Genomic DNA, 25,422 nt, shown 5'->3' on the forward strand with positions numbered 1-25,422 from the left:
TGGGAGTGGCTTGCCAGCCATGTGACTGGGTAGGAGTGGCTTGCCAGCCATGTGACTGGTGGGTTTGGCCAACTTGTAAAATATGATGAAAATCACTTAACAACGCTCTTGCTTAGCAACCAAAATGTTGGCTCAGAAACTCTGGCATTTGAAGCACGCAAGTTTTAAAGCTATCAAGTTACAAGACCCTTGCACCCCTAACCCTTTAGAAAAAAAAAACCCAGGGGTGTTCAAACTTGACAGCTTTAAAACTTGTGGACTTCAACTCCCAGAATTCCTCCTCTCGCTCTTCATCTTGATGATGTGCGGGCAGGCGGGGGGAGGGAGCTGGAACTGGTTCTAAATGGCACTGTAGATTTGTGGAACCTCTTCTATAAAAGAGGTTAGAACTGGCAGGAACCCACCCCTGATCCATATTATTACACCACAATAGAAAGCTGAGGAACCATGCTGGTTGAAATATGGATTTAATAACATGCATGTTGTTAAGAGTCAGCTTGCAAATACTTCTAAAGTGTATCAGCTAAAGTGTATCGGCATACCATTCCATTTTTTTCCAGCAATTGTTTACATTAATCTAGTACTATCAGGAGGTGATACATCTATTTATCTAACATGTCAATACAAACATGATGAAGGCAGTCACATTCACTGCTCATATGTTTTTCTTATTTATATATAGAGCAAGGAAAAATTGTTTGGAACAAAAGATATGCAGCAGAAGATACAGAAAAACCTATTCTTGCTTCACAACATTTTCATTCTGAAACCCAAATTAAACTAAATTAAACCATTTGAGAATATAACAAAGTATTGTCTATTGTGACTGAGTCTATTCTTCCCCAAAAGGTTTTATTTCACCAAAATACCTGCAGTGATTTGAACCTGCAAATCTTTAGTATGTCTACTCTATATTCAAAATATATATTCTTTCATTTTTTATCTAAACGGGCAAATGATGATTGCGTGTAGCTGAGAGATTAAGTTCTCCTTACCTACAATATTTTTGTTGCTAAAACTGGTCACTTTGGATCTGCTTTTATTTGTGAATAAATATGAATGCTCTTATTTATTTTCGCCTTGATTATCTGTTTATCAAATAGGTAAAAAGATGGCCAGGCATGTGACTTCAGTACAAGCATATGTGAATAGTCCTATAATTGTGAGAAAGAGACAGTAAAAACACAGATAACTGAAAAAAAACTCTCCTGTAATATTATTTATGATTAAAGATATACCCTTGTTATCTGGAAGGTGTACTATGATGAAAAGGAAGTTCATTTGCCCATTGCATCTATGAAGCTGTAAAATGATATGCGAAATTAAACCTAGTTACGCCAATCAATAATCTAATCTACATTATTACATAGAATAAGTTAACCCAAGTTTAATATGTAACAGAGTTGTTCAGTACATCAGGTTTATAAGTATGTGTGATTTACTATTTTGTGACAGATTTCATTATCGTGGAATTCTTTTCTTAATCTGGATATAATTACAAAAATGGAAATTACCAAATATAAGAAAACTATTGTACTTTGTCTTTGATACGTTATTCTTTGAACCTTATAGTAGGTGAAAAAAACATCCCGGATTCACAATATAAAGAGTTTGTTTATATCTTAAATAAACAAATAAATATATAAATAAATAGATACTTGATTGATAGTTCTCCAAAACTGCTCATGTAAGATACTGTAAATAAAGCAACAACAGAATGACTAAATAATATAGTATTCACTGGAACTAATGACTCAGATTATTAATTACATGCAAAAGGAATTTTGAATCTAACCCTAAACTTTTCTAATGAACATTTTATTAATTTCAATGGAGCTACATCTTACATAAGTCTGTTTTGAGAAATCCATCTTGGAAATAAAGACTTATGAATATAAACTTTCAGGATTGATCTGCTACTAGTTTTTTAAATTATTATTTTAGCTAATTGAAAAAGAAGCTTTAATTCTGCTGAAGACTCATTAGCACTTAGAACTAAAATCTGTTTTGAGTTTCATGGTTCGCATATATAATCTTCAAGGAAAAGGAAATTTTCTTTTTCATTACCAGAATCTAAAACACATTTTGAAAGATAAAATCTTGAAAAGATATTTTCAAAATAAGAGACACAAAGTTATTCAGCTAAAAGCATTGAACAAATTGACTTTGGAATGCACAAATATGAGAAAAAAATATACCAAACTATCAAGTTGTCATAGCCCACCCATCATCCAATGTTTGAGGAGGGTCTTTCCATTTGGTGATCAGGAACAGACAAAAACATGTTTAAGCTTCTTGTAAACTGGAGGCAGTTTAAGCTTATGTTTTTTTTAAATTGAAGCTTGCTTGCACATAGATAACATGAGTGCACTCTGGACAGTTTGCTCATAACTGTGATGGATGCACTGAGCATAAGAACAGCCATTAGGGACTCCCTCCACAGCCTGAAGGGAAGATGGGAATATTGCTGGGTTAAATGATCCCACTGGGCTTTTAACTAACTATTTATTCGAGGTCAGACCTGCTCCGCCTGCGGGAGGCCCCTCTCTCGCAGGTATGGCCCTTGGCCCTCTCAAGGGCCTGCCTTCATGACGGGTTTGCGAACCCCGAGAGGTGGAAGAAACGGAGGCTGAGGGGCTTTTTATCGAAATGCTTTTTATTGTTATTAAGGGGTTCCAGGGAGGGGGGGTGGGATAACCAGACCGGGAGAGGAGCCAGTGCCAGACGAACAGGTGAGTCCGGGAAGGAAGTGAGCGGGGAGGGGGGGGAGAAGGAACAAGTTATTCCATCAGAGGGTTGTTTGATTATAATGGTCGTGGGGAGGGGGGGATGCGAGGACAAGAAAAGATCACAAGGTCGGTTGGGAGACCGTGGCTGTTGGCTACGCCCGGTCGTTTGTACCAACCCCCGCAACCTAGGTGGCCAGGAACTACAGAGCCGGGGCCTGCGGCTGATGCTCTGCAATGCAAGGTCCGTGACCAACAAGGCCCCCCTCATTAATGAGTTGATCTCTGAGGGGGAGCTGGACCTTGCAGGGATAACGGAGACCTGGTTGGGCCACGAGGGTGGCTTACCCCTCGTGGAAATGTGCCCACCAGGTTTCCGTGCATTCCATCAGCCTCGGGCCCTGGGTAAGGGTGGTGGGGTGGCGGTAGTTATACGGGAAGGTCTAGAGCCGAGGGAGTTCACTGTTCCTCAGATATCCAGGTGTGAGTCCCTAGGTGTGAAATGGGGCCCAGGGAGGCAGTGGGGTTTGCTGATTGTATACTTGGCTCCTCGCTATACATCAGCGGCCCTGCCCGAGCTCCTCAAGCTGATCTCGGAGACGGCGGTTGAGATCCCCAAGCTTGTGGTTATGGGGGATTTCAACCTGCCGTCGATGGGAGCAGCATCTGAGGTGGCTCGGGAGTTCATGGCTTCCATGACAGCCATGGGCCTGACCCAATTAATTCAGGGCCCCACACACGAAGGTGGCCACACACTGGACCTTGTTTTTGTATCTGAGCAGTGGACGAGTGATCTGGGTATAGGGGACTTAGTTGTTACACCCCTGTCATGGTCAGATCACTCATGTCTCCGGCTTGACTTCCCTGGCGCTACCCCCCATCGCGAGGAGGCGGGACCAGACGGTCCAAGCTGGTACCGCCCCAAGCACCTGATGGAACCGGATAGGTTCCAGACGGAGCTTGGGCCATTACCTGTAGCCCTGACCCGCGCTCGGTCGGAGGACCTAGCGGCCGCCTGGAATAGGGCGGCGGCTGGGGCCTTAGACCGGGTTGCGCCTTTGCGACCTCTCCGGCGGCAGCGACCCACCCGAGCTCCTTGGTATACCGAGGAGCTGAGGGTGATGAAGCGCCATAGGAGACGTCTAGAGAGCAGGTGGAGGTCCTCACGCTCCGAATCTGATCGAACACAGGTAAGAGCCTATTTACGGACCTACCTTGTGGCATTAAGGGCGGCCAAACGTAGATATTGTGCCGCTCTTATTGCGTCCGCGGATAACCACCCTGCCGCCCTGTTTAGGGTGACCCGCTCCCTCTTATCACAGAGGACGCAGGGGGCGCCCTTGCAGGGCAGAGCAGAGGAGTTTGGGGGAATATCTGCAGGACAAAGTCGCTCAGATCCGGAGCGGATGGGCCCCCCTCAGTGGACCGGACGGGCCGCCAGCAGCGAGTCTTGTGAGACCATTCTGGGAGGAGTTTGATTCTGTTGCCCCCGAGGATTTGGACAGGTTGCGTGGACGGCTGCGACCCACCACATGTTTAATGGACCCGTGTCCCTCCTGGTTGGTACTGGCATCCTGGGAGGTGACCCGAGGCTGGCTTCTGGGCCTGGTGAATGCCTCATTGGGTGAGGGATCCTTACCAACCGCCTTGAAGGAGGCGGTGGTGAGGCCCTTACTTAAGAGGCCTTCACTCGACCCAATGGAGCTAGCTAATTATCGTCCAGTCTCCAACCTTCCCTTTCTAGCGAAGGTTGTCGAGAATGTGGTGGCGCAGCAGTTTCCACGACACCTTGAAGAATCCGATTATCTAGACTCACGCCAGTTCGGCTTCCGACCCGGGCACAGCACGGAGACAGCCTTGGTCGCGTTGTTCGATGATCTCTGGAGGGCCAGAGATAGAGGTTGTTCCTCTATCCTGGTCCTATTAGACCTCTCGGCGGCTTTTGATACCATCGACCATGGTATCCTATTGCGCCGGTTGGAGGGGATGGGAATCGGAGGTACCGTTCCGCGGTGGTTCGGCTCCTACCTCTCCGACCGGAAGCAATGTGTGTTGACAGGGGGACAGAGGTCGACCCCGAGGCCACTCACTTGTGGGGTGCCACAGGGGTCAGTCCTCTCGCCTCTCCTGTTCAACACATATGTGAAGCCGCTGGGTGAGATCATCCGTGGTTTTGGGGTTGAGTACCACCTCTATGCTGATGATACTCAGCTGTATATTTCAACCCCAAACCACCCCAACGAGGCTGTCGAAGTGATGTCCCGGTGTTTGGAAGCCGTCGGGGTCTGGATGGGGGACAACAGACTCAAGCTCAACCCCTCCAAGACTGAGTGGCTGTGGTTACCGGCACCTCGGTTCAGCCAGCTGACTCCTTCGCTGGCCATAGGGGGCGAACAGTTGCCCCCTGTGGAACGGGCGTGCAATTTGGGCGTCCTCCTTGATGCCCGGCTGTCAATGGATGACCATGTGGCAGCCGTGGCAAGGGGGGCGTTCCACCAGGTTCGCCTGGTGCGCCAATTGCACCCCCTACTGGACCGGGATGCCCTACGCACGGTCACTCATGCGCTGGTGACGTCCCGCCTGGATTACTGCAACGCTCTCTACATGGGGCTGCCCTTGGGACGCGCCCGGAGACTGCAGTTAGTTCAGAACGCAGCCGCGCGGGCTGTGATGGGGAGTACGAGGTACTCCCACGTAACACCTCTCCTGCGCGAGCTGCACTGGCTACCTGTGGTTTTTCGGGTGCGTTTCAAGGTGCTGATTACCATCTTTAAAGCGCTCCATGGCATGGGACCTAGTTACTTGCGGGATCGCATCCTCCCACATACATCCCTGCGGCCAATTCGCTCACACAGGGAGGGACTTCTCCTGGTGCCGTCCACTAGGCAATGCCAACGGGCGACACCAAGGAGTAGGGCCTTCTCTGTGATGGGCCCAACCCTCTGGAATGACCTCCCCCCCGACATCAGAACCACTACTGACCTCCGCTCCTTCCGACAAAAATTGAAGACTCACCTGTTCCGATTAGCAGGCCTGGCATAACTACAACTGTCCCTCCTGGTAAATGTATTAGTAACTGGTTATTTTTGGGGTATTGTTTTTAATTTAATTTGTATGTGTTTTAGGGTTTAAAATTATATTTATATACTGGCTCTGTACAGTTCTTTTAATTTTATTTTAACCTCCTCCACTCCTACTGTATATATTCAATTCTATTTGTTGTATTTTGTATATTTTCTACATGGACTGTACACCGCCCCGAGTCCCTTTTGGGAGAGGGGGCGGTCTAGAAGCTCGGTAAAATAAATAAATAAATAAAATAAATGTTTGTGCTGTAACTCAATCACTACCACTACCACTACCACCACCTCCTCCTCCTCCTCCTCCTCCTCCTAATTTGAAAATAACTGGTGGATATTCTTGCCAATCCATATCAAACTCTGAAAAAAAAGTCACATTAGGAGGTGAAACAAATTCAAATACATTAGGAAAAACAAAAAGTTGGACCTCTTATATTTTTAATTTTAAAAAATGGAAAGTGAAGCTAAATGTTGTAAGACAAGAAAAACAAAGGATAAGCTCCATCATCATTGTTCAGAGTCTATAGGATACAGAATAAAGGACCATAATAAATTGGTACCCAGTGATACCTTATTTGGTATTTATGAATGATGAAATAAATGTCCTTCTGGGTTCGGCTCCAAGTGGGGAAAAAGACACTGGAGACATGGAGGCTGCTTGGAAAGATGGTTTAATGGTGGACAGGACCACATGGCTTGAGTCCTGAACAGAAAAGGTGATCATATGCTTCAATGTTGGCGGAGAAGAAGAGAAGGAAGGACTGAGATGCTGAGTCCCTGGTTTTATGCCCTCTCTGATCTTGAGCTTGTATTCTGATTGGTTGTCAGACTCCCATGGGGCCATGTAGGGGCAACTCTCTAGGCTGTGTTTTGAATCCCAAGTTTGGTTGAGTTCTCAGATGCCATGTGGTGAGTTTCTGTGAAAAGCTGATACTACCTTTATTATGTAAAGTGGACTAGCTCAGGCTTTAATGGCTCATTGACAAAGAGAGGTGGGGGCAGGAAGCTGCAGGGAGCTATTCTCTCTTTAAAACATGTTTCTTCCTTTTCACATCCAGGGAAATATTTTGCCTTTTCAATATTTCCTAGGATATTTCATTTTTCTGGGAGAGGGCTGGGTGATAATTCCCTACAGGAATATGAAACTATCCTCCAGTATTTTTAACAGGAATAGTATATAGTTTGTGCATTTGCCCTAAAATTCAAACACAATGAAATTACATTGCTACTGTTAAAGGTTTTCTTCCCCTTGCTCTAAAACAGAACTGCTTACACTGTTTGACCCAATTATCTTTTTCTCTGGCCTCGAATAATGTCATAACCCAACTTATTAGTAAATAAATTTAATAATAAATAAATACCCCATCCATCTGAAAAAATATTATCTTTATTGTTTCACACAAGCAGAACAGTTGCAAAGTGGTTTCTCAATTCGCAAAGAAGCAATTACAAATTGCTCCATTATCTCCAGGATAGGCTCAAATTATGCCTTTAGGTGTAATTAATTTCTCTTTAAGAATGAGTGCTCTAAATTATTCTGAATACTAATTCTGGACTGGAATATAACTTTTTTTTCCTATTGTGGCCTTTGATGAACTTTTTGACAAATAAATAGCAACTGGTAATGTCCCCTATTACTTTCAATATAAAGAATTAATTTCTTATATATGCAATCCAGTGTGGTGACATGCTTTGTGAACCTATCAGCATTTTCATTAACTTTAATGCAGACCCCAAAAATCTGGCAGTCAGCTTGTTCAGAACCATATTTAACTGCATCTCCTATTTGTGTATGTGGGTGTGTGCCACTTCAGAAAGATGGCTTAGTCAGAATGTCAGGAAAGCAGAATCCAGTAGGTGGGAGCTTCTCCTTTCCATTTCTCCTCAAAACCGTTTCCTCCAGCACCACCACGTATGATTTCTAAAAGGGGATTCGCATATACAAAGCAAGCAGCACACTCCTCCTCCTCCAAGATGCTCCTTGAATCAGCGGAGTAGGGGACGGGGGTGGCGGTGGGGGGGTGGGGGAGAGAAGGAGCTTTGAAAGCCAGGCAATTTCCAAGTTGCATCTTGTGCAACCCACATCATGTTTTCCGAGACCAAAAGGCTATACTTATCGTAATAAGGTGGAGAGGGAGGGAGCCAAACTAACCACGATTGCCATGAGAGGGGGTGCTTTACTGCAGCATAAGGGGGCGGGCTGAGGAGTGGGTTGGTTGCGAACAGAGGCTTCATTGGCGCTGTCCCCGGTGCTGAAACGGCAAACCCCTCAACCAGGAGAGCCGTGCGGCAGAAGAAACCACCCTCCCCGCTTCAAGGCCTGCGCGGGGCGAGCAAAGAGGGGGGGCGGAGGAGCATTCGCGGCGGGCACGAGCACGCCTGCTTCTTTCCTTTCCTTTGCCTTAACCGGACTCCGGGAGTGCGTGCGTGTGTGTGCATGTGTGGTGTGTGCGCGCGTGAGTGTGTGTGTGTGTGACAGAGAGGGGTGAATGTGTGTGATAGCCTACGAAGGAGCTGGATGTACCGAAGCGTCGGGACCACAACAGCAGCATTGAAAAACTGCATTCAAGCTGCCTCTTTCTTCCTTGGGCTAGCCCCAAGAGCACTGCAGCAGCGGGCCAAAAGTCCCCCCTTCGCCAGCACCCAGATCCTTTGGCTTCTGCTGGGAGATCCTCTCCAGCTCGAGTCCTTCGGCTGCTTGCTCAATATGCAGAGGATCTAATTTGCTGAGCGAGAAACGGTCAGGGAAGAAGGAGGCGGTAGTAGTGAAACAGGAAGACCAGGAGGAGGAGGAGGAGGAGGAGGCAGCAGCAGAGGAATATTTCTGGCTTGGTGGATGCTCTACTTTTCATGGCAATGCAAAAAAATCGGCAGATTTCTCTTTTCCTGGCTCTTTTGGTTAAGGGATTCATCTGGGGGGTCTACTCAAACGGCATACAAATAGGTGAGTGTCCTCTTCAGATCAAACCTTTTGTCTTCATCTCTCAAAATCGGGGGGGGGGGTGTTGTTCTTCCTCTAAAGAAGATTTGATTGAACCCCAATTCACAGCATGTAAACTTAAATTGAGCTTCTTTGCTGAAGGAAATGGATGCAAAGAGTGCCGCCTTTAGAGACCAGTTCCCAATAGCCTATTTTGCAATTCAAATGACTGCTTCCCAGCTGTACTTTTTCCCCATTAAAACACAGCTCATTTCCACAAATGGCTTTTAAAAGAGAATCCCCTTTGCTAACCAGTTGTACAGATGATATTTCCCCCTGGAATCAGATCCCATGAATGGATTTGTTTAAAAACCCCAGAAGGGGTCTGGATCAGTGAAGGATGCATATCATAACATGGTGAAGGATATTCAGAGTGGTCCCCGCCCCCACCCTCAACCTGTCCACCAAACTTAATCAGGGTTTGCAATTGCTGAAAAACAGCAAGATATGACCACTACTGTAGATTAGGACAGATTGTCCTCAACATCAGTAAGATTGGAGGCCATTCTAGTCTAAGGCAAGTTCCAAAGCTATTTCCCCCAGCAGAGCTGATACTCCTACAGCTCAGCCTTCAGCCCTGATGTCCTCTCTCTCTCCTTCTTTCTGTCTCTTGTTCTGTTTTTATGTTTGTCTGTCATCCAACAGGAGGGCTCTTCCCCAGAGGAGCAGATCAGGAATACAGTGCATTTCGTGTAGGAATGGTTCAGTTTTCCACTTCAGAATTCCGACTGTCACCGCACATTGACAATCTGGAGGTAGCCAACAGTTTTGCTGTCACCAATGCATGTGAGTAATCAATCTCTCCTTGTGAACCATTGTGTTCCCTAGATTGGTAGGGTTGGGGCAGCAACTGCCATTGTGAATAATGCAAAGAATAAGGATAATGATTTTGGCATTTATCTCTCCCAAAACAATCTTGGGAAACTCGGTGGAGGGGCGAGGAGCTTAAAATACGAAGTATCCATCCTATCTCTCACTGTGATCCCTCCATCCCCCACCCCTTACCTTTCAAACTGGATTGTACAGCTTATGTTGGCAGTTGATTTGCAAGCACAGTACAGTTCTCTTTCTGTTTTATATAAATTGGCTTCATTTAGGAAGGACCCCACCCTACTCAATATCAGAGGCCCACATGTCTGAGGGGTGTGTGGTTTTCTCTATTTGTTTCCAAAATTCACCCCACTTATGCTGGTGTATTTGCTTCTTGAAATTAATTCTTCTCTTTTTCTCTTGCAACAACAGACTATTTGGGGTTGGATTTTTATTTATTTGTTTTATTGTTTTCTATTGCAGAATGTGTAGACATTTTAAATCTGATAATTACATATGTTACCTTTATATATTATAAGTGTGTGTGTGTGTGTGTGTATATGTATATATATATGGGACATATACGGCATAAGCTGAAGTAGGTAAAATGAGAGTGATTGTGAGTTATTTCTTCTGGATACTGTATTGGTGGCTGTCTGTCTGGTTGCACATGGTAGAGAATCACTTATATCCCTTGAGATGGCTGTATCAGGAGCAAGATTCCATGTAGGATGTATGCTAAAAAACATAATTATTCCTATGCCTCTTTCAAACCTTGGACATCTTGCTTGGTTTGGAAGAAAATACATGGAAGGAGAGTGCTAGAAGAAGCAACCAAAAGCTGCAGCTGGATTATTGCTCTGAAAAGCAATAGCTGCAGAAATACTGATCAGCCATTTTCCTTTTTGCAATTTTACCATTTTAGAATTATACTGCCCCTCTCTCTTTCTCAATAAATCACATTACTTTAAGGAGCTCTCTCTTGATTTTGGGAGGAAAGAAATGAGTATAAGGCACCAAGGTTCTGAATTCGGGGTAGAAATGTCTCTTCCTATACAGTAATGCTGCTAGAATGAGGATAACTGGAATAGCAGTCTTGCTTGGCATATCTTCAATGAATCTTTACCATATCCAGAATAAACATATGGCACAGTCTTCCTCCTCCTGCTTAATTTGATATTCTTCTTGTACAAGGTTGGTTCAAATCCATTGGCTTTTACAGAAGGTCACTTGATAACTAAGCTAGGCACTCCCTTTTATTCCAGTGTACCTTGCAGACGTGTTGTGAGTAAAAAATGGTAGGGAAGAGTGATGTATATGCCACCATGAGTTAAGAGGTGGTATATATATCTAATTAATAAATAAATACATTTCCAGGCAGTTTCAACAAAATAAATGTTGTAGATATTGAAAGATCATCTAACAAAAATAATACTGAGCCAAAGCGAACCTGAAATTGCTTGGGTTTATGTTGTTGTTGTTAGTTTTCAGTTTTTTTATCCATGCCTTAATTGAAAAACACATTTATTTAGGCGATAGATGATAGAACAACAAATTATTGTAGCTGCTACTACCAAACTAACAACCATTGTCATTATTTCATTTTATTTTCACTTAGTTATTTACCTACAGAAATGTGTCCTTTATTACACTTCATTGTTTAACAATATCTCTTAAGATGTTCACCACTGAATTGGACATTGTTAAACTTATTACAATTCATTGGAGTACAATGGTCAAGAAAGTGTTGATTCCTGATTTTACAGACTAATTTTAGGCTGGAATTGAATGAATACAAAACCCACATTACAGATTTGTAGAATATCAATACAACACCTTAAAAGTCGTGTAGTTGGAGAATGGTGGCTGGACTGACCCTCTACATGATGGCCTGTGTAGAAAAATAAGTCCTAGGTAGAATTATTAGAAATGTACTTTGGCATTTTGACACCTTCTGAGAGAGCAAATTCCTCACATGAATTAACTCTGAAATGCTAACTAAAACCATGAACTGCCCTATGGATGGAAAAGCATATTCTACCCATTCATGGGTTAGAGATTATACTTAATGCAGCTGTCTGCAGTGAAAATTAACATATTGAATGTAATAGCTGTCATAGCAGAAACATCGCCAAGTTCATCTTAAACCTATTTTATTGTGGAGTAGGCTTATGTAGGCAATACCAATTTTCATCCCTTGTATTAATTATTAAATAGTATAATACCACTGAAATTTCACATTTCAAAATTGATAATGTTAAAGGTTTCACTGAATTCTTTATGAGAGAGAAGAGAGACCGAGGGGGAAGAGTCTCCCAGAAAAACCTTTGGACAAAAGGAAAATGTATGACTATTCTCATCGTTGGTCATGTATCCAGGGCTATTTTAATTTTTTGGTAGACTTATTAAAGGAACTTATTCAGTCAGCCCTGTATTTTTGTGATTAATTGCCCATTATTACAGGTAGGAGTCAAGTCTTAAATCTATCTTCATTTCAAAAGCATAGCCTTCAAAATCATAGAACTTAACCCAAAGGCTTCTGGGTATATGCAGAATACATTTTCTTCATCTATTTTCCTCTCTTTTTAGGGCAGAAAAAAGATGTCTAGGAAGGAATGATCCTTACCACCTCTTTTTAGAAATGTGGTATAGTCAAGATCAATAAATCCACTGGGTTCACCAGGGACAATTAAGTATATACTTTGAAAAATCAGGAAATGGAGAAATATAAAAGTTTTAAAATAAAAATAAACACAAGACTTTTAAAGAAACAAAATACAACTAATCACAGAGTGAAAAAACAATTCAAATTAAATTAACCTGCCATAATACTTTGAAATTAAGATTATAATGAACTAGCATTACAACTGAATACAAATTAACTCATTTACTAATAAATAAGACATTACTATACACTTAACATAAATAAGAAAGTCACAATTAAACCATAACAATATATTTTATAGGAGATGATGAATCTCTAATGAATATCAAAGTTTGGTAAAATATTAGAAATAAAACATTTAACTATATAATCAGATGCTTTATACAGAACTGTATTAATTTAAAAGTTACCATTTTTAGTATTTGTCTGAAGTGGTATAGGGTTTCCTGCCTAGGCAGGGGGCTGGACTAGAAGACCTCCAACTCTGTTATTCTGTTCTGTTCAGTATGACTGATCTGAAGAATCAGAAAAAGACATAGGAAAAAGACATTTCATGTCATATAGATGCAAAGAAGTGAAGCTTGATAATGAAGAAAGGAGAGGAAAAGGTGAATGAGATAGAAGAGAAAATATTAAATAAATGATAAATTAACATGAGAACCACAAGTATGAAATGGGCAGCTATAAATAAATAAAATAAGTTCATCCTGGAAAATAAAGATTATTATCATTTGTATATTATCCCATGCTTAAAAAAAATCTGGATACTTCACACTAAAAAAATCAATAACATGTTGAAAAAAGATTGATAGAACTTTTATAACATGCTCAACAATTCATGCTTTGTAAGAAAAAAATACACCAGAGCCATCAAAATTAAGCCTTGAGTGCTCAGGGGAAGAGTTGCTTTTAGAAAAGTTTAAAGAGGCCCAAGACGGGGGTCTGACCAGACCTCAGAAAGAAGTAGTTACGTGGTAACGGTAGCCACCAAAGAGGCCTGGCCCCAAACCCCCACTTCTCTAACCTCTTGGTGGGCAGAACTTACCCAAAGATCTTCCTTTCAGGTATATCACATAGTGTTTGCAAATTCATTTGAATGAAGTTTCCTTCCTATATTCACCCCTATTAGCCTGGTATAAGATATTGATCTATATAGTAACATAGAACTCATGCCCAAAATATATTGGCAAATAATGCTTAAGTTGGGACACCTGGAGTGACATACAGGCTTGCATATGATTCAGTCGAAGCATTGTAAGAAAAATCATTCCATCCCCAATATATGACTTTCTCTTCTGCCATCACTCTCTTTTAAATGCAATAGGAAAAAATGTGCAGATCTACTTGATTAAACTAAATCATATTGCATGGACTGCCATATCTCTAGCTTGGGTTGAGATTATGGATTTGTTCCTTCTTTCTTAACAGGTTTCTCATTTGTTGGCAGTATTTCATATTCCTTTAACATTTGAAATATAGTTAACTTATAATTCTCTGGAATCTTCATAATATAAGTAATATTAGTCAGTGATCAGGACAGTTGGATTGGGTTAGGAAATACAAATTGAGGTATATAATATTTTGATATTAACATCACAGGGTCGGATGGCTTATTTATCTTTTAATATCTTGCTGAAGACTATTGTAAAACCTCTCTAAAAACCAGTTTTTTATTGTATAATTGCTTTCTAAGCTACTAATATGCATATAGCAGAATATGCTATAAATATATTATGATATATTATGATATAGTATAGTAATGTTGATTTTTTTTAAAAAAAGAATTGCATATAAATTAATGACTATCAATTAATGATTTGCTTCAGCCTTGGTAAAAAACATTTGGCTAAGATAAATAATCCTGAAATGCTGAGATAAACTTCAGACAAAGTAAGATTCTTGACTATTAATTTATTCTCAGCCTCTTCACTATAATTTTTATATCTTAGTGTGACATCATAGGAATGAAAAAATATTTTTACGTATTCATTGTAGCATATTGACTAAAATAGGAGCAATAAAATATTAATTATTTGAACAAGATGGTGTAGAAGATAAATTCATGTATCTAACAGTTTTCCATTGTCTAACTATGCCTTTAAAAGAAAATAAATAGATAATTACAATTACACCTTCCTTAATTTGTTTCTAGTATAGCTTAAATGTTATGAACAAGGTAAGCCCAAAGAAGAAATTATTGAGAACTTTGGAGGGTGTGGGGTTTACATTTGCATGGCATTGTACCTAATTGGTGCCATTGGGACTTTCCACACAATTATATCCTATACCACATAAGAAGGGATTTAAATCACTCTCAAAAATTTGCCAAGTCAAATCTGAGAAGATTTGGCATCTTAACTATTGTGTCCAGTTAATTTTCTATTGATGAAGATGAATCGCTGGATCATGCAAAACTTGCTTACATGTCAATTTTAACTGGCAGTGCCACTCCTGAAAAGCATGTAGATTTCATTTTTGGCTCAGATATGCAACAGCTATATATGCAAATATATAGCTGTTTGTTAATAATAGGCCTGAAATGATATATGCCAAAATGAACCACAACTGTTTTCTAAAGTTGCTAAGAAATTCAATTTCATAACTGAGTAACTTATGCTAGTAGTATCCTTTCATAGCTCAAATTAATGCAACAGAAAACAAGCGAGTAAGTAAAATCATCAAATTAAAAACAGAATATGTAGGAATCAAAATAGCACATATTTTTCTGTGGATTGTATAAACCTTAGAGGAAGGCTACAATTTCCCGCAGATAATCTTAATATGCATGTGGTCCTTTATTCAGGGAGAATATAAGCTTTTTTCAATCCAATCTTTATTGGCAGGAATAGTGGTGGTATTAATTTAGATTGTCCTCCTTTCTGATAAATACATTACTTCTGAATGTAGCTGTGACTAAAGATTAAGGAAGAAAAAGCAAAGTTATGTGGAATGCAGCAAGAAGAAAGACGAGAAGACTTGACACTATGAATATATTGGTTATCCTCACCTGGTGAACTCCATTCGATTGGTTTCCAATTGCTTTTGTTCTTTGTCTTTTATATGTTTTTGAGTAGTGGACCTAATCCTAATCCAACAAATATCAGTTAGGTGAAAAATGGTAATAGTTGTTAATAAATGTTCTACAAAAGAAAGCCAGGAAGTATTAGTGCATAATTAGTTGAGTATAAACTCTGGTAGTCAATTATTTCAATGAGTATATGAAAGCTGAATGTGACACAATAGCGATCTAATAGTCGACAAACTTACATTTTTTTGTCTTTGTCTTATAAATATCATTGCTACATATTACGAAGCAATTGGTAAAAGAGAAAAGTAAATAATTTAATATGATTATATAAAAGTATGCATTATTAAATATTTAATTAAGGACAAGATAGTGTAATTTATTTTGGACTTTTACTGTAATAAAAATGTAATTGATCTGATACTGCAGTTGACCAATATATATCATATTAAATGCTACATTTTATAAAAGACATCAATATTAGACAGGTCCATTTAACTTAGTGGGCTTTACAAGCAGGGAATTGTGATAGAACTCGTTTGTAAGAGTGCTGGCAGGAAGATGTCCACCAGATGGCAGTATGGACCTACCAACAGAAAGGCTGCAGCTATTGTTCACCCACTCTCTTATGCTCAGCAATGGAAACAGATGTAGCGATGCAAATCTGCCCCCCCCCCCCCCCCAATTTTTTGTGTGTGCATGGTCTGGAAGAGAGAGAGAGAGAGAGAGAGAGAGAGAGAGAGAGAGAGAGAGAGAGAGAGAGAATATACCTGCAATATGGTTGATGATATATTTTAAGACTTGTCCTAAAAGTGTATTAAAAACATAAATTACAGTATTCAAATGTCAAGAAATCAGTCACAAGACTTCTCATGAATGTTTCCCATGCTTTCTGTGATCAGAAAGGCAGGTATTTTAAGGGAACAGAATGTTTTGCAATATATTCATTTCTGCTTGACATTATTTGTGAATTCTATTTGCCATCTCTGTGCAATGTGGCCTTCCAGAATTCAAATTTCTGTCTCCAGAGTCCCTCAGGAACTATTGTTCCATGTGACATTCTGAGAAAAAAATAAATAAAGACAGATTCTCTTTTACTGAAACTTCCTAAATTGCTTTTGCCTCCCCCTGGCCTCAGCCCACTTTTTGCAAAACACCTTCTGAGAATTCTGCAGACTTGTTGAACCTGCTTATACTGTGAAAGTCCTAAATACATTGGAATCAAAATATTAATAAGGGGCCACTTTGCTAGGAACTTAGCTAAATCTAAATTCTGACTCTGTGGACCTTTTTGGGATTTCTAAATTAGCAAAAATGTGGAGAGTAGAAAGCACAGAGAATACTTTTTAGAAATTACCACAGACAAACAGGGATATTACTGCCTTCATTTTCTTCTCCCAAGACATTACAGAATTTGTTCTTTCAGACTATTACGGTGTAACTGGATACATACATCTGAATTAAGTGGAAACCATTCCCAAGCCAGCATTCCCCATCCGATGCATTTCAAATGTGTGGGATTATTGTTCCCAGAATTCACATACTACCATTTCTGATACAACCTATTGCAAATGGAAGCTGTATTTTCAGCTTCATTAACACTAGGCCTCCAGAGTGCATTGGGCTGGCGAGAGCAGCTATTTGCAGCCTTCCATGCAGATTCCTTCGCTACTTTTATGCAAGTAAAGAGGTCAGGGTGTCCTGCAGGGAGGTCTGGTGTCCATTGGGGCAAACATAAAGGGAGAAAAATGTTTGTATCTCTCTTATCTAACTATTCTAAATGTTTAACTACTGTTTTAAAGAAACACCATCCCAAGGACACTATAACTTTACTCCTAGAACACATCAGGGTAAGAAATAAGGAGAGAGATTAAGAGAGTTTAGATTCTTATCTCCCCCTAAACTACTTGGCGCCTACCCTACCTTCTCTGAGGCTTTCCAAGGACGGAATTTACTATCCTTGAAAATACCCAACCCTGGAAATTGTCAAGAAAGTGATATAGATGATCTGATGTTATATTTTCACTAGAGTTCAAAGTCTCAGACAAAAGAGACTGAAACTAAATATTGTAATTACACGGTTCAGGAAGCACTATACCAAGAACTATAGGATTGCAATTTATTAGTATTTTATACAATTGCACCAGGAGTATATTTTTCTTTGATGAGAGCCGGGGTTTTTTTTCCCCTTGCAGAAAGGACCACGATAGAGATATTGGACAAATTTTCATTCCTTTTCATCAGTTTGCTATGTATTATTTTTATTAGAATAAACGTTCTTGGAGGAATGCTATAACAGTGTGGATCTTGAGAAAACAAAGCTATTCAAGTATTAAATGTACTATTTGTTTTTTGTTTCACAAATGATTTTGTTTTATAAGGAGACGTTTGCAATACTTTTTAAAGTAGCTTCGGGTGTAATGCAACTAAGAATGACTCTTTTAAATAAATGCCCTATATAAACATGAACCGAATTCTATGATTTAGATTTACCGTATGTTTAAGAATTGCAACTCAGGACTCCACTTGCCATTAGACTGTTTGAAATATGGTGAATTATCTGAAAATATCTGTATTTATTATAAGCCAATGTTAAGATTAAAAAAAATATTTTAAGTATATTGAAAACAATATGGTTATGTTTTGGAAGAGACTAGTAAATTATGTATTTTATGTGACATATTATAACACATTTATATAAACAGACAGTATATAAATCATCACCATCCTTACCACCACCACCATCTAAGCATCTAGTGCTTCTCATCTAGTGCTTCCATAGAAATGTGATAAGACTATAACTCTCAGTATTTCCAATTCAATGAGAAATTTAATCCTATCACACATTCTTCCTCTATTATGATATATGCTATCACCTGCCAGCAATATCTTTCTACCTAGAAAAAAATACTTTTATTTATTAAATTTATATGCCATCCATCCTAATATCAAGTGACTCTGGGTAGCTTACAGTACAATGTCATCACATTATAATGGACTCAAGTTTAAGATCAGGAATCAAAGAAAGGATAAAGTAATTTCCACTTAGGTTAAAATATTACCACGCGTGCCAGAGGTGACATGCAGAGCCCTCTCTTTGGGCATGCGTGCTGTTGCCAGCTGCTTCTGGGTTTCATTGCATGCATGCACACCGGACAGGTGGTCCAACGTACATGTACACTGGCCAAGTGCTCTCTTCCGGGTTCCAGTGCGCGCGTGCTCCAGTTTCGGCACTCAGTGTCAAAAAGGTTAACCATCACTGTCATAGAGGAATCATTCTGGAAAAAAAGAATCTTTACCAGCACAATTTTGCTAGAGATGGCTAAACTTACATGCAAAACTTTCAAACTATCACAGAAGGCCTCAACAAATACAGTGGATTTATTCAACATATTGCAAATATTAATTGTTATGATATTTGTATATATCTTACATAATCATATTTAAATATATCTTCATCGCCACTCTGTCTACCCTTTCCCCACTCCTGCCATCCAGATTTAAATCCTGATTTAGCTTAGCCACTACATGGAGCTAACTACATGGAGCTTGTGAAAGCTTATGCCTTTTGGTAAGATTTGTTACTCAGATACAATTCTATCAGACTCCTAATTTATGGGCTATAGCAGTTTGTAAAAATTTTTTTTAAAGTACTCATTTTTAATGCTATTTTGCTGCCATTGCAAAAATTAGGCATGGGAGTTGTGTAGGAAAATACTGGTCCTAAAGTTCTACTCCCATAATGCTATGTAAAGCTATATTATATGCATAACCACACATTCAGTCTAATCTTTTTTGGTTCAGTTTATTCTTCCATGCTGTATAAATTTCAATGCAGACTTTCTGTAACTTTGTAATTTTATTCAAAAATTTAAGGTTTTTCTCTACAGCTATTTCCACAAACCATTCCATAATTTGTCATTGTTCATTGCTTTTGTTTGAAAAAAGCAACATGGATATGATAATTAATACAAAGAAAAAATGCAGTGATAGTGCATCCAGAGGCTTGTGGCATGAACAAAAATTGAGTGGGTGATTCACACTGAATATTGGATAAAAAGTGCTTTGATCACTTACCCCCTTGTTTTATTATTATCTTCTATATCAGAGCAAAATATGACATTGTCAATATTCTTAGTTGATAAACACAAACGTTTTCAATGGTTTTCTGCAAATAGCAAAATAGTGTACATTCTTCACTGTTTCATTTAGAATAGAATAACAGAATTGGAAGCAACCTTGGAGGTCTTCTACTCCAACCCCCTGCCTAGGCAGGAAACCCTGTACCGTTTCAGACAAATGGCTATCCAACATCTTCTTAAAGACTTCCAGTGTTGGGGCATTCACAACTTCTGGAGGCAACTTCTGTTCCACTGATTAATTGTTCTAACTGTCAGGAAATTTCTCCCCAGTTCTAAGTTGCTTCTCTCCTTGATTAGTTTCCACCCATTGCTTCTTGTACTACCTCAGATGCTTTGGAGAATAGTTTGACTCCCTCTTCTTTGTGACAACCCCTGAGATATTGGAACACTACTATCATGTCTCCCCTAATCCTTCTTTTCATCATACCCAGTTCCTGCAACCATTCTTCATATGTTTTAGCCTCCAGTCCCCTAATCATCTTTGTTGCTCTTCTCTGCACTCTTTCTAGCGTCTCCACATCTTTTCTACATCGTGGATGTAGTAATCTGGATGCAGTATTCCAAGTGTGGCCTTACCAAGGCATTATAAAGTGGTATTAACACTTCAAGTCATCTTGATTTCTCATGTTTCTTTGACTTTCAGTGTGATATTATAATATGTCAAATGATTTATGATAAAAGAAACCATTAGGCTTTTTCACTTAGAAACTATTTGAAATTCATTTTTCCATAGCAAATGAATTTAACTATATTGGTAATAATTTAGTCAAAATGTGTAATGGGACTAAGTTCCAAATGAATCTTTGCTATATTCACTGAATTAATTCTCATTAGTTAGGCTGCTATATATCTTTGGATTCAATACATATACATGTAATTAAAATATAATTAAATTATATTTTTAAGTGATGGTCACTTATGTTTCATTTTAATAGCTGATCAAATTTCCCTTGCATGCTTGGTTGAATAGGACCTTGCATTTCCCTTGATGCTGTAAGCTAAGAATGCTTTGTCAAGTAGCGCTAACAAAAATATTTGTAAATGTGCTATGATGTATCCAAATGTTTTTCAAATACTACAAAAATATCAGTAAAACCATTTCCTGAGCTTTTTAGCAAGTAATGATATTTTATTAAGATACCAGTAAACCATATAATATCAATAAAATTGTAAGCCTAAGTGAAGCTTTGCATTTTCCTGTTAAGTGATCTTTTAAAGGATTCCATCAATTCAAGATATCTTAAAAGCACATTTCTGTGTGTTTTGCTTTGTTTTGCCATTAAGAAATGATCACTTCTTTAATTTATTCCATTTCATTTAATCAACACACATATTTACAGGGAATAAATCCCAGAAATCATGGTCCTGAATGTGTTTCACTGCTTCCTTCATGGATGCAAAGGAAACAACATAACAGAACCTTAGAAATACTGTTAAAGAAAAAGGTCCTTTTAAAGGTGATTTGTGGCTGTGTTTTCAGTCTAAGGATTAAACTACTTGGAAATGATACTTGCATGATAAATTCTTTATTATAAAGATGTGTGTTAGAATCATGAAGTTGGAAGAGTCTAACCCCCTCTTCAGGATAGGGATTGCAGCCAAACAAAGACAGAGTAGGAATTGCAGCCACACATATTCCTGCAAAGAAGAAGGAACTAGCCACCAGCCAGCTCCTGTAATAATTGCTAAAACTGCTCTTACTTTTACAAAGTTTTTCCTACCATTCCACTGGAATTGGTTTGGACAACATTTAAATCTGCTGAGATTTTTTTAAAAATGTCGTCTTAGCTTTGAAAGACAGAAAGCAGCACCAGACAACTACAGGCCAATTACCTGATTATAAATACATTTTAAATTGCTTACTGATGTAGTAACTGATGCAGTCCAACAGCATCTAGTTGTAAACAAAGTCCCTCCTCCCCCGACCAGAAGGGAAGCTGCCCAAACAGGAGAGAAACAAATATCAGCCCATAATTGATGATGATTTTGAAAACTGCAAGATTAAAAAGAAGATGTTGCGTCCGCTGCTTCGCAGACGTGGCCACATACAAGACGTTGCTGATTGGTTGTTCCGCAGGAGCAAAAGCGGGAGATTAGCGGCTCGCTGATTGGTTGCCGCCTGACAGCCACTGCTTTATAAAGAGTTGTCAGAGGGGGTTCTGTTCTCTCATTACCGTTTGCCTTTACTGTTGCTTGTGAGTTACTGATTATCTGTTATCCTAATAAAGGGATCGTTTTGAGCAATACTGTCTCGCCTCGGTCTTTGCCCACCGAGTTACCCTTCAGAATACTGGTGACGAGGGTGGGATGAGGCTGAGGTAAGGAACAGTGAAGTCACTAATTAGAGCTGTGGTATGTTCGAGAGGAACGCTGCCTTAGTCACTGAACAGTAAATCATTGTGAGACAAAGGAAAAACATTTTTGGGGTGAATTGTTGTCCTTTTAAGGACGGTGGCACTAGCGACCTTTTCAGCTTTCAGCCTGGCAACGGAGACATGGGACGCTTATTTACAGCATTTTAATTGCTTTCTAGAAGCTCATGAGCTGACAGAGCTGTCCAATAGCCGCAAGAAAGCTGGTTCTTGAGTTTGTGTGGGCAGGAAATATTTGGAACGGCTAGGGTTCTAGTCACGCCTCAGTCTGTCCTCTCTGCTCTGTGGAAGATTCTGATATCGAAATTGAAGAATCGTTACTCTCCGACCCCATCTAAAATTGCCAGATGATATGCATTTAGACAGAGAGTGCAGAAAGAAGGCGAAACCGTCAATGACTACATGACTGCTTTAAGAGTGGCTGCCCTGCATTGTGAGTTTGGAGGATTCTTTATTAGAACAATTAGTTTGCTGCATAAATGATCTTCAGCTTCAGCGCCAATTGATAGCCCGCTCTGAGCTGACCTTGCAAACAGCTTTAAATGAGGCCAGAGCATCAGAGATGGCTGAAAAATCCCAAGCTGAGATCCAAAGCTGAGATCCAAAAGTACCTGCCTTCTTCCGCTAGTGCTATCCAACCAGTTGCTGTGTACCATGATGACGAGGGGGACAGCGACGATTCAACCGAGGCTGACATTGAGGTGAGTCGCGTAAAGACGGCTGCGGATAGGAATAGACAGAAGGCTGACAGAAAAACGCCTCGGCCTCATTGTGATAGTTGTGGGGGAAGCCATGTGAGAGTTTACTGTAATTTTAGATCAGCTATTTGCCGCCGCTGGCACCTGGTCAAGGTGTGCAGGTCGCATTCTCCAATGAGGGAGCAATATGCTGAGAGACCTAGAGGCAAAAATGTGCCTGCTCGCTCTGTCAGACCACGCAAAGATTGTTTTGCAATCTCAAAAGACAGCCCACAGCCTGAAGTTTCCATCAGCCAAGCAAGAGGGAAGGCTGACTAGAAGATTTACCTCACGGTGCTCCTGGAAGGGGCACCCTGTAAAATGGAGATAGACACTGGCTTTGCACGCTCCATCATTTCCTGGAACACTCTCAAGCAGCTAATCCCAACCGTTTCAAAGAAACGATTATATTCTTGCTCCATCAAATTGTGAGACTACCAAGGCAATCCCATTCCCATTGTGGGAACGGGGAAGTTCCAGGTGGCCACCCCCCAGTTCCAGGGCAGTTTGCCTCTCATCGTAGTGCAGCACAGCCTGCCCACATTGCTTGGTTTGGACTAGTTCACCTCCCTGGGGCTAGCAGTTTCTGGCATCAACTCTACAACCACTGATGACTTCAGGTGCCTGCAAAAAGAATTTGCTGACGTCTTCTCTGACTCCCTAGGTAAATATACAGGAAAACCTATAGCATTCAATTTAGAGCCTCGGGTAGCGCCCATTACACTTAAGCCACGAATGGTACCTCTAGCACTCCGCCCTAAGGTAGACACTGAGCTAAATAAGCTTATTGCTCAGGGAATTTTAGAGCCAGTGGACCATGCACATTGGGAGACGCCGATAGTGGTACCAATCAAGCCTGACAGCTCTATCAGGATGTGCGGGGACTTTTAAATGCACCCTGAATAGAGCCTTGCAGGTACACCCCTATCCTGTTCCTGTAGTCCAACAGCTGCTTCACACCTTAGGACAGGGGGATCTTTTTGCCAAATTAGATTTGGCACAAGCGTATCAACAGCTCCCTGTGGATGATGCCACAGCTGATGCGCAAACAATTGTAACGCATCATGGGGCTTTCAGGTGTAAACGCTTACAATTTGGAATTTGTGTAGCCCCAGGGATATTCCAGAGCTTGATGGAGCGCCTACAAGGCACCCCTGGAGTTATACCTTATTTGGATGATGTGCTCATTGGAACAAAAAAATCAGTCTGACCTCATCAATAAATTACGTTTAATTCTAACTCAACTTTGGAAAGTTGGCCTCAGTTTGAAGCCTTCCAAGTGCAAAATGGGGGTTACACAAATAGAATGTTTGGGCTATTTAATAGATGCAAATGGCCTGCATCCAACTCCCTCTAAAATGGAAGTGATAAAGGAAGCTCCTGTACCACAAAAGAAACTTGAGCTGCAGGCATTTTTGGGTCTATTAAATTTCTATGCTGCCTTTTGTGGTTCTGTGGCTGAGCCACTTCATAGGCTTTTGGATAATAAGAGAGCCTGGAAATGGGGCATCCAAGAGGCTTGGACTTTTAAGGCTGTAAAAAAGCTGTTAACATCTAATGCGCTCTTAGTACAGTATAGCAACTGGTTACCTTTGACACTGGCCTGTGACGCTTCCCCTTTTGGGGTTGGCACTGTTCTAAGCCATGTACAGTAATGCCCAATGGCATTGAGGCCCCATTGGCGTATTACTCTCATACTCTATCTGCTGCAGAACGAAAGTACAGTCAGATAGATGAAGAGGCTCTTGCTGCTGTAGCAGGGGTGAAAAGGTTTCACAACTACCTCTATGGTCGGTTCTTTGAGTTGGTCACTGACCACAAACCTCTGTTGGGCATTTTCACAGGGGACAAGCAAACCCCTCAAACCCTATCACCTAGAATGTTGTGCTGGACTGAATTTTTAGCGGCTTACAATTACCAACTAATTTACTGGCCCGGGAAGAACTTAGGGCATGCTGATGCACTTAGTTGGTGTCCTCTGCCTAAGCAAGTCGAAGACCTCTCTCCTGCAGCCACAGTTTTGCTTATAGAGGACCTACAGGTCCCCATCTCAGCTGTAGACATAGCGTGTCATTCCGCTGAGGACAAGATCTTGTCCCAGGTGCTGGATTGGGTAAGGCTAGGGTGGCCGCTAGATTCCGTATCCCCAGAATTCCGGCCTTACCGCGATAGGCAACATGAGCTTTCCATGCAGGGAGAATGTCTCTTGTGGGGAAACTGGGTGGTAGTTCCCCAGGGTTGGGAAAGTCCATTCTTGCCAGCCTGCATGATGGTCATCCTGGGGTGGTCAGAATGAAGGTCCTCAATAGAAGCTATGTGTGGTGGCTAGGGCTAGACAAAGATGTCACAAACTGGGTTGCTGCCTGCCTGCAATGTCAAAACTCACGACCAGCTCCCTCAGCTGCCCCTATTAGGGACTGGAAAATTCCAAAGGCCCCTTGGTCACGAATCCATCTGGATTTCGCTGGCCCGTACCATGGCCAAATCTTCCTGGTTGTGGTTGATGCCTATTCTAAGTGGGTGAAGGTCAATCTTATGGCATCAACCACTTCAGAGGCGGTTATCCGAGCATTGCAGAAAATTTCATGATGCACGGTTACCCTGACGTGTGGGTCTCAGATAATGGGCCGCAATTAACATCTGCCCGATTCCAGATGTTTTTGGCTGAATGTGGCATTCTCCATGCTCTGGTAGCCCCGTTCCACCCTGCAGGAAATGGTCTGGCAGAGCAGGCTGTCAGGTCACTAAAGGAGGCCCTCGAGAAGTCAGGCCCAGGGGAGTAGGGAGGCCGGATAGACAGATATCTCCTAGCCCAACATTCGAACTCCTGCCCACTGACCAACTAGAGTCCTGCAAAGTTGTTGATGGGCTGCCGCCTCCGAACT

The 25,422-nt window shown here is 40.9% G+C and overlaps 1 protein-coding gene across 11 annotated transcripts in view; it reads left to right on the forward strand.

Annotated features, from left to right (window-relative positions):
* The first annotated feature begins 8,277 nt into the window (after positions 1 to 8,277).
* Positions 8,278 to 25,422, forward strand: part of GRIA2 (glutamate ionotropic receptor AMPA type subunit 2) — a 216,546-nt gene continuing 199,401 nt past the window's right edge. For 8 of the 11 annotated variants that reach the window (XR_014175904.1, XR_014175905.1, XR_014175906.1 and 5 more), the window contains exons 1-2: positions 8,282 to 8,750; positions 9,432 to 9,572. Coding sequence is in view for 3 of the 11 variants with exons in the window: in XM_081959665.1 (XP_081815791.1) it covers positions 8,657 to 8,750; positions 9,432 to 9,572 (235 nt within the window). In the remaining 8 variants the exon portion in view is untranslated. Of the gene's footprint in view, positions 8,751 to 9,431; positions 9,573 to 25,422 lie in introns of all 11 variants that reach the window. The other 3 variants (XR_014175902.1, XR_014175903.1, XM_081959664.1) reach the window with 1 other exon arrangement.

This window comes from Natrix helvetica (assembly GCF_964273705.1).
Source record: "Natrix helvetica genome assembly, chromosome: 7".
NCBI classification, from domain to species: Eukaryota; Metazoa; Chordata; class Lepidosauria; order Squamata; family Natricidae; genus Natrix; species Natrix helvetica.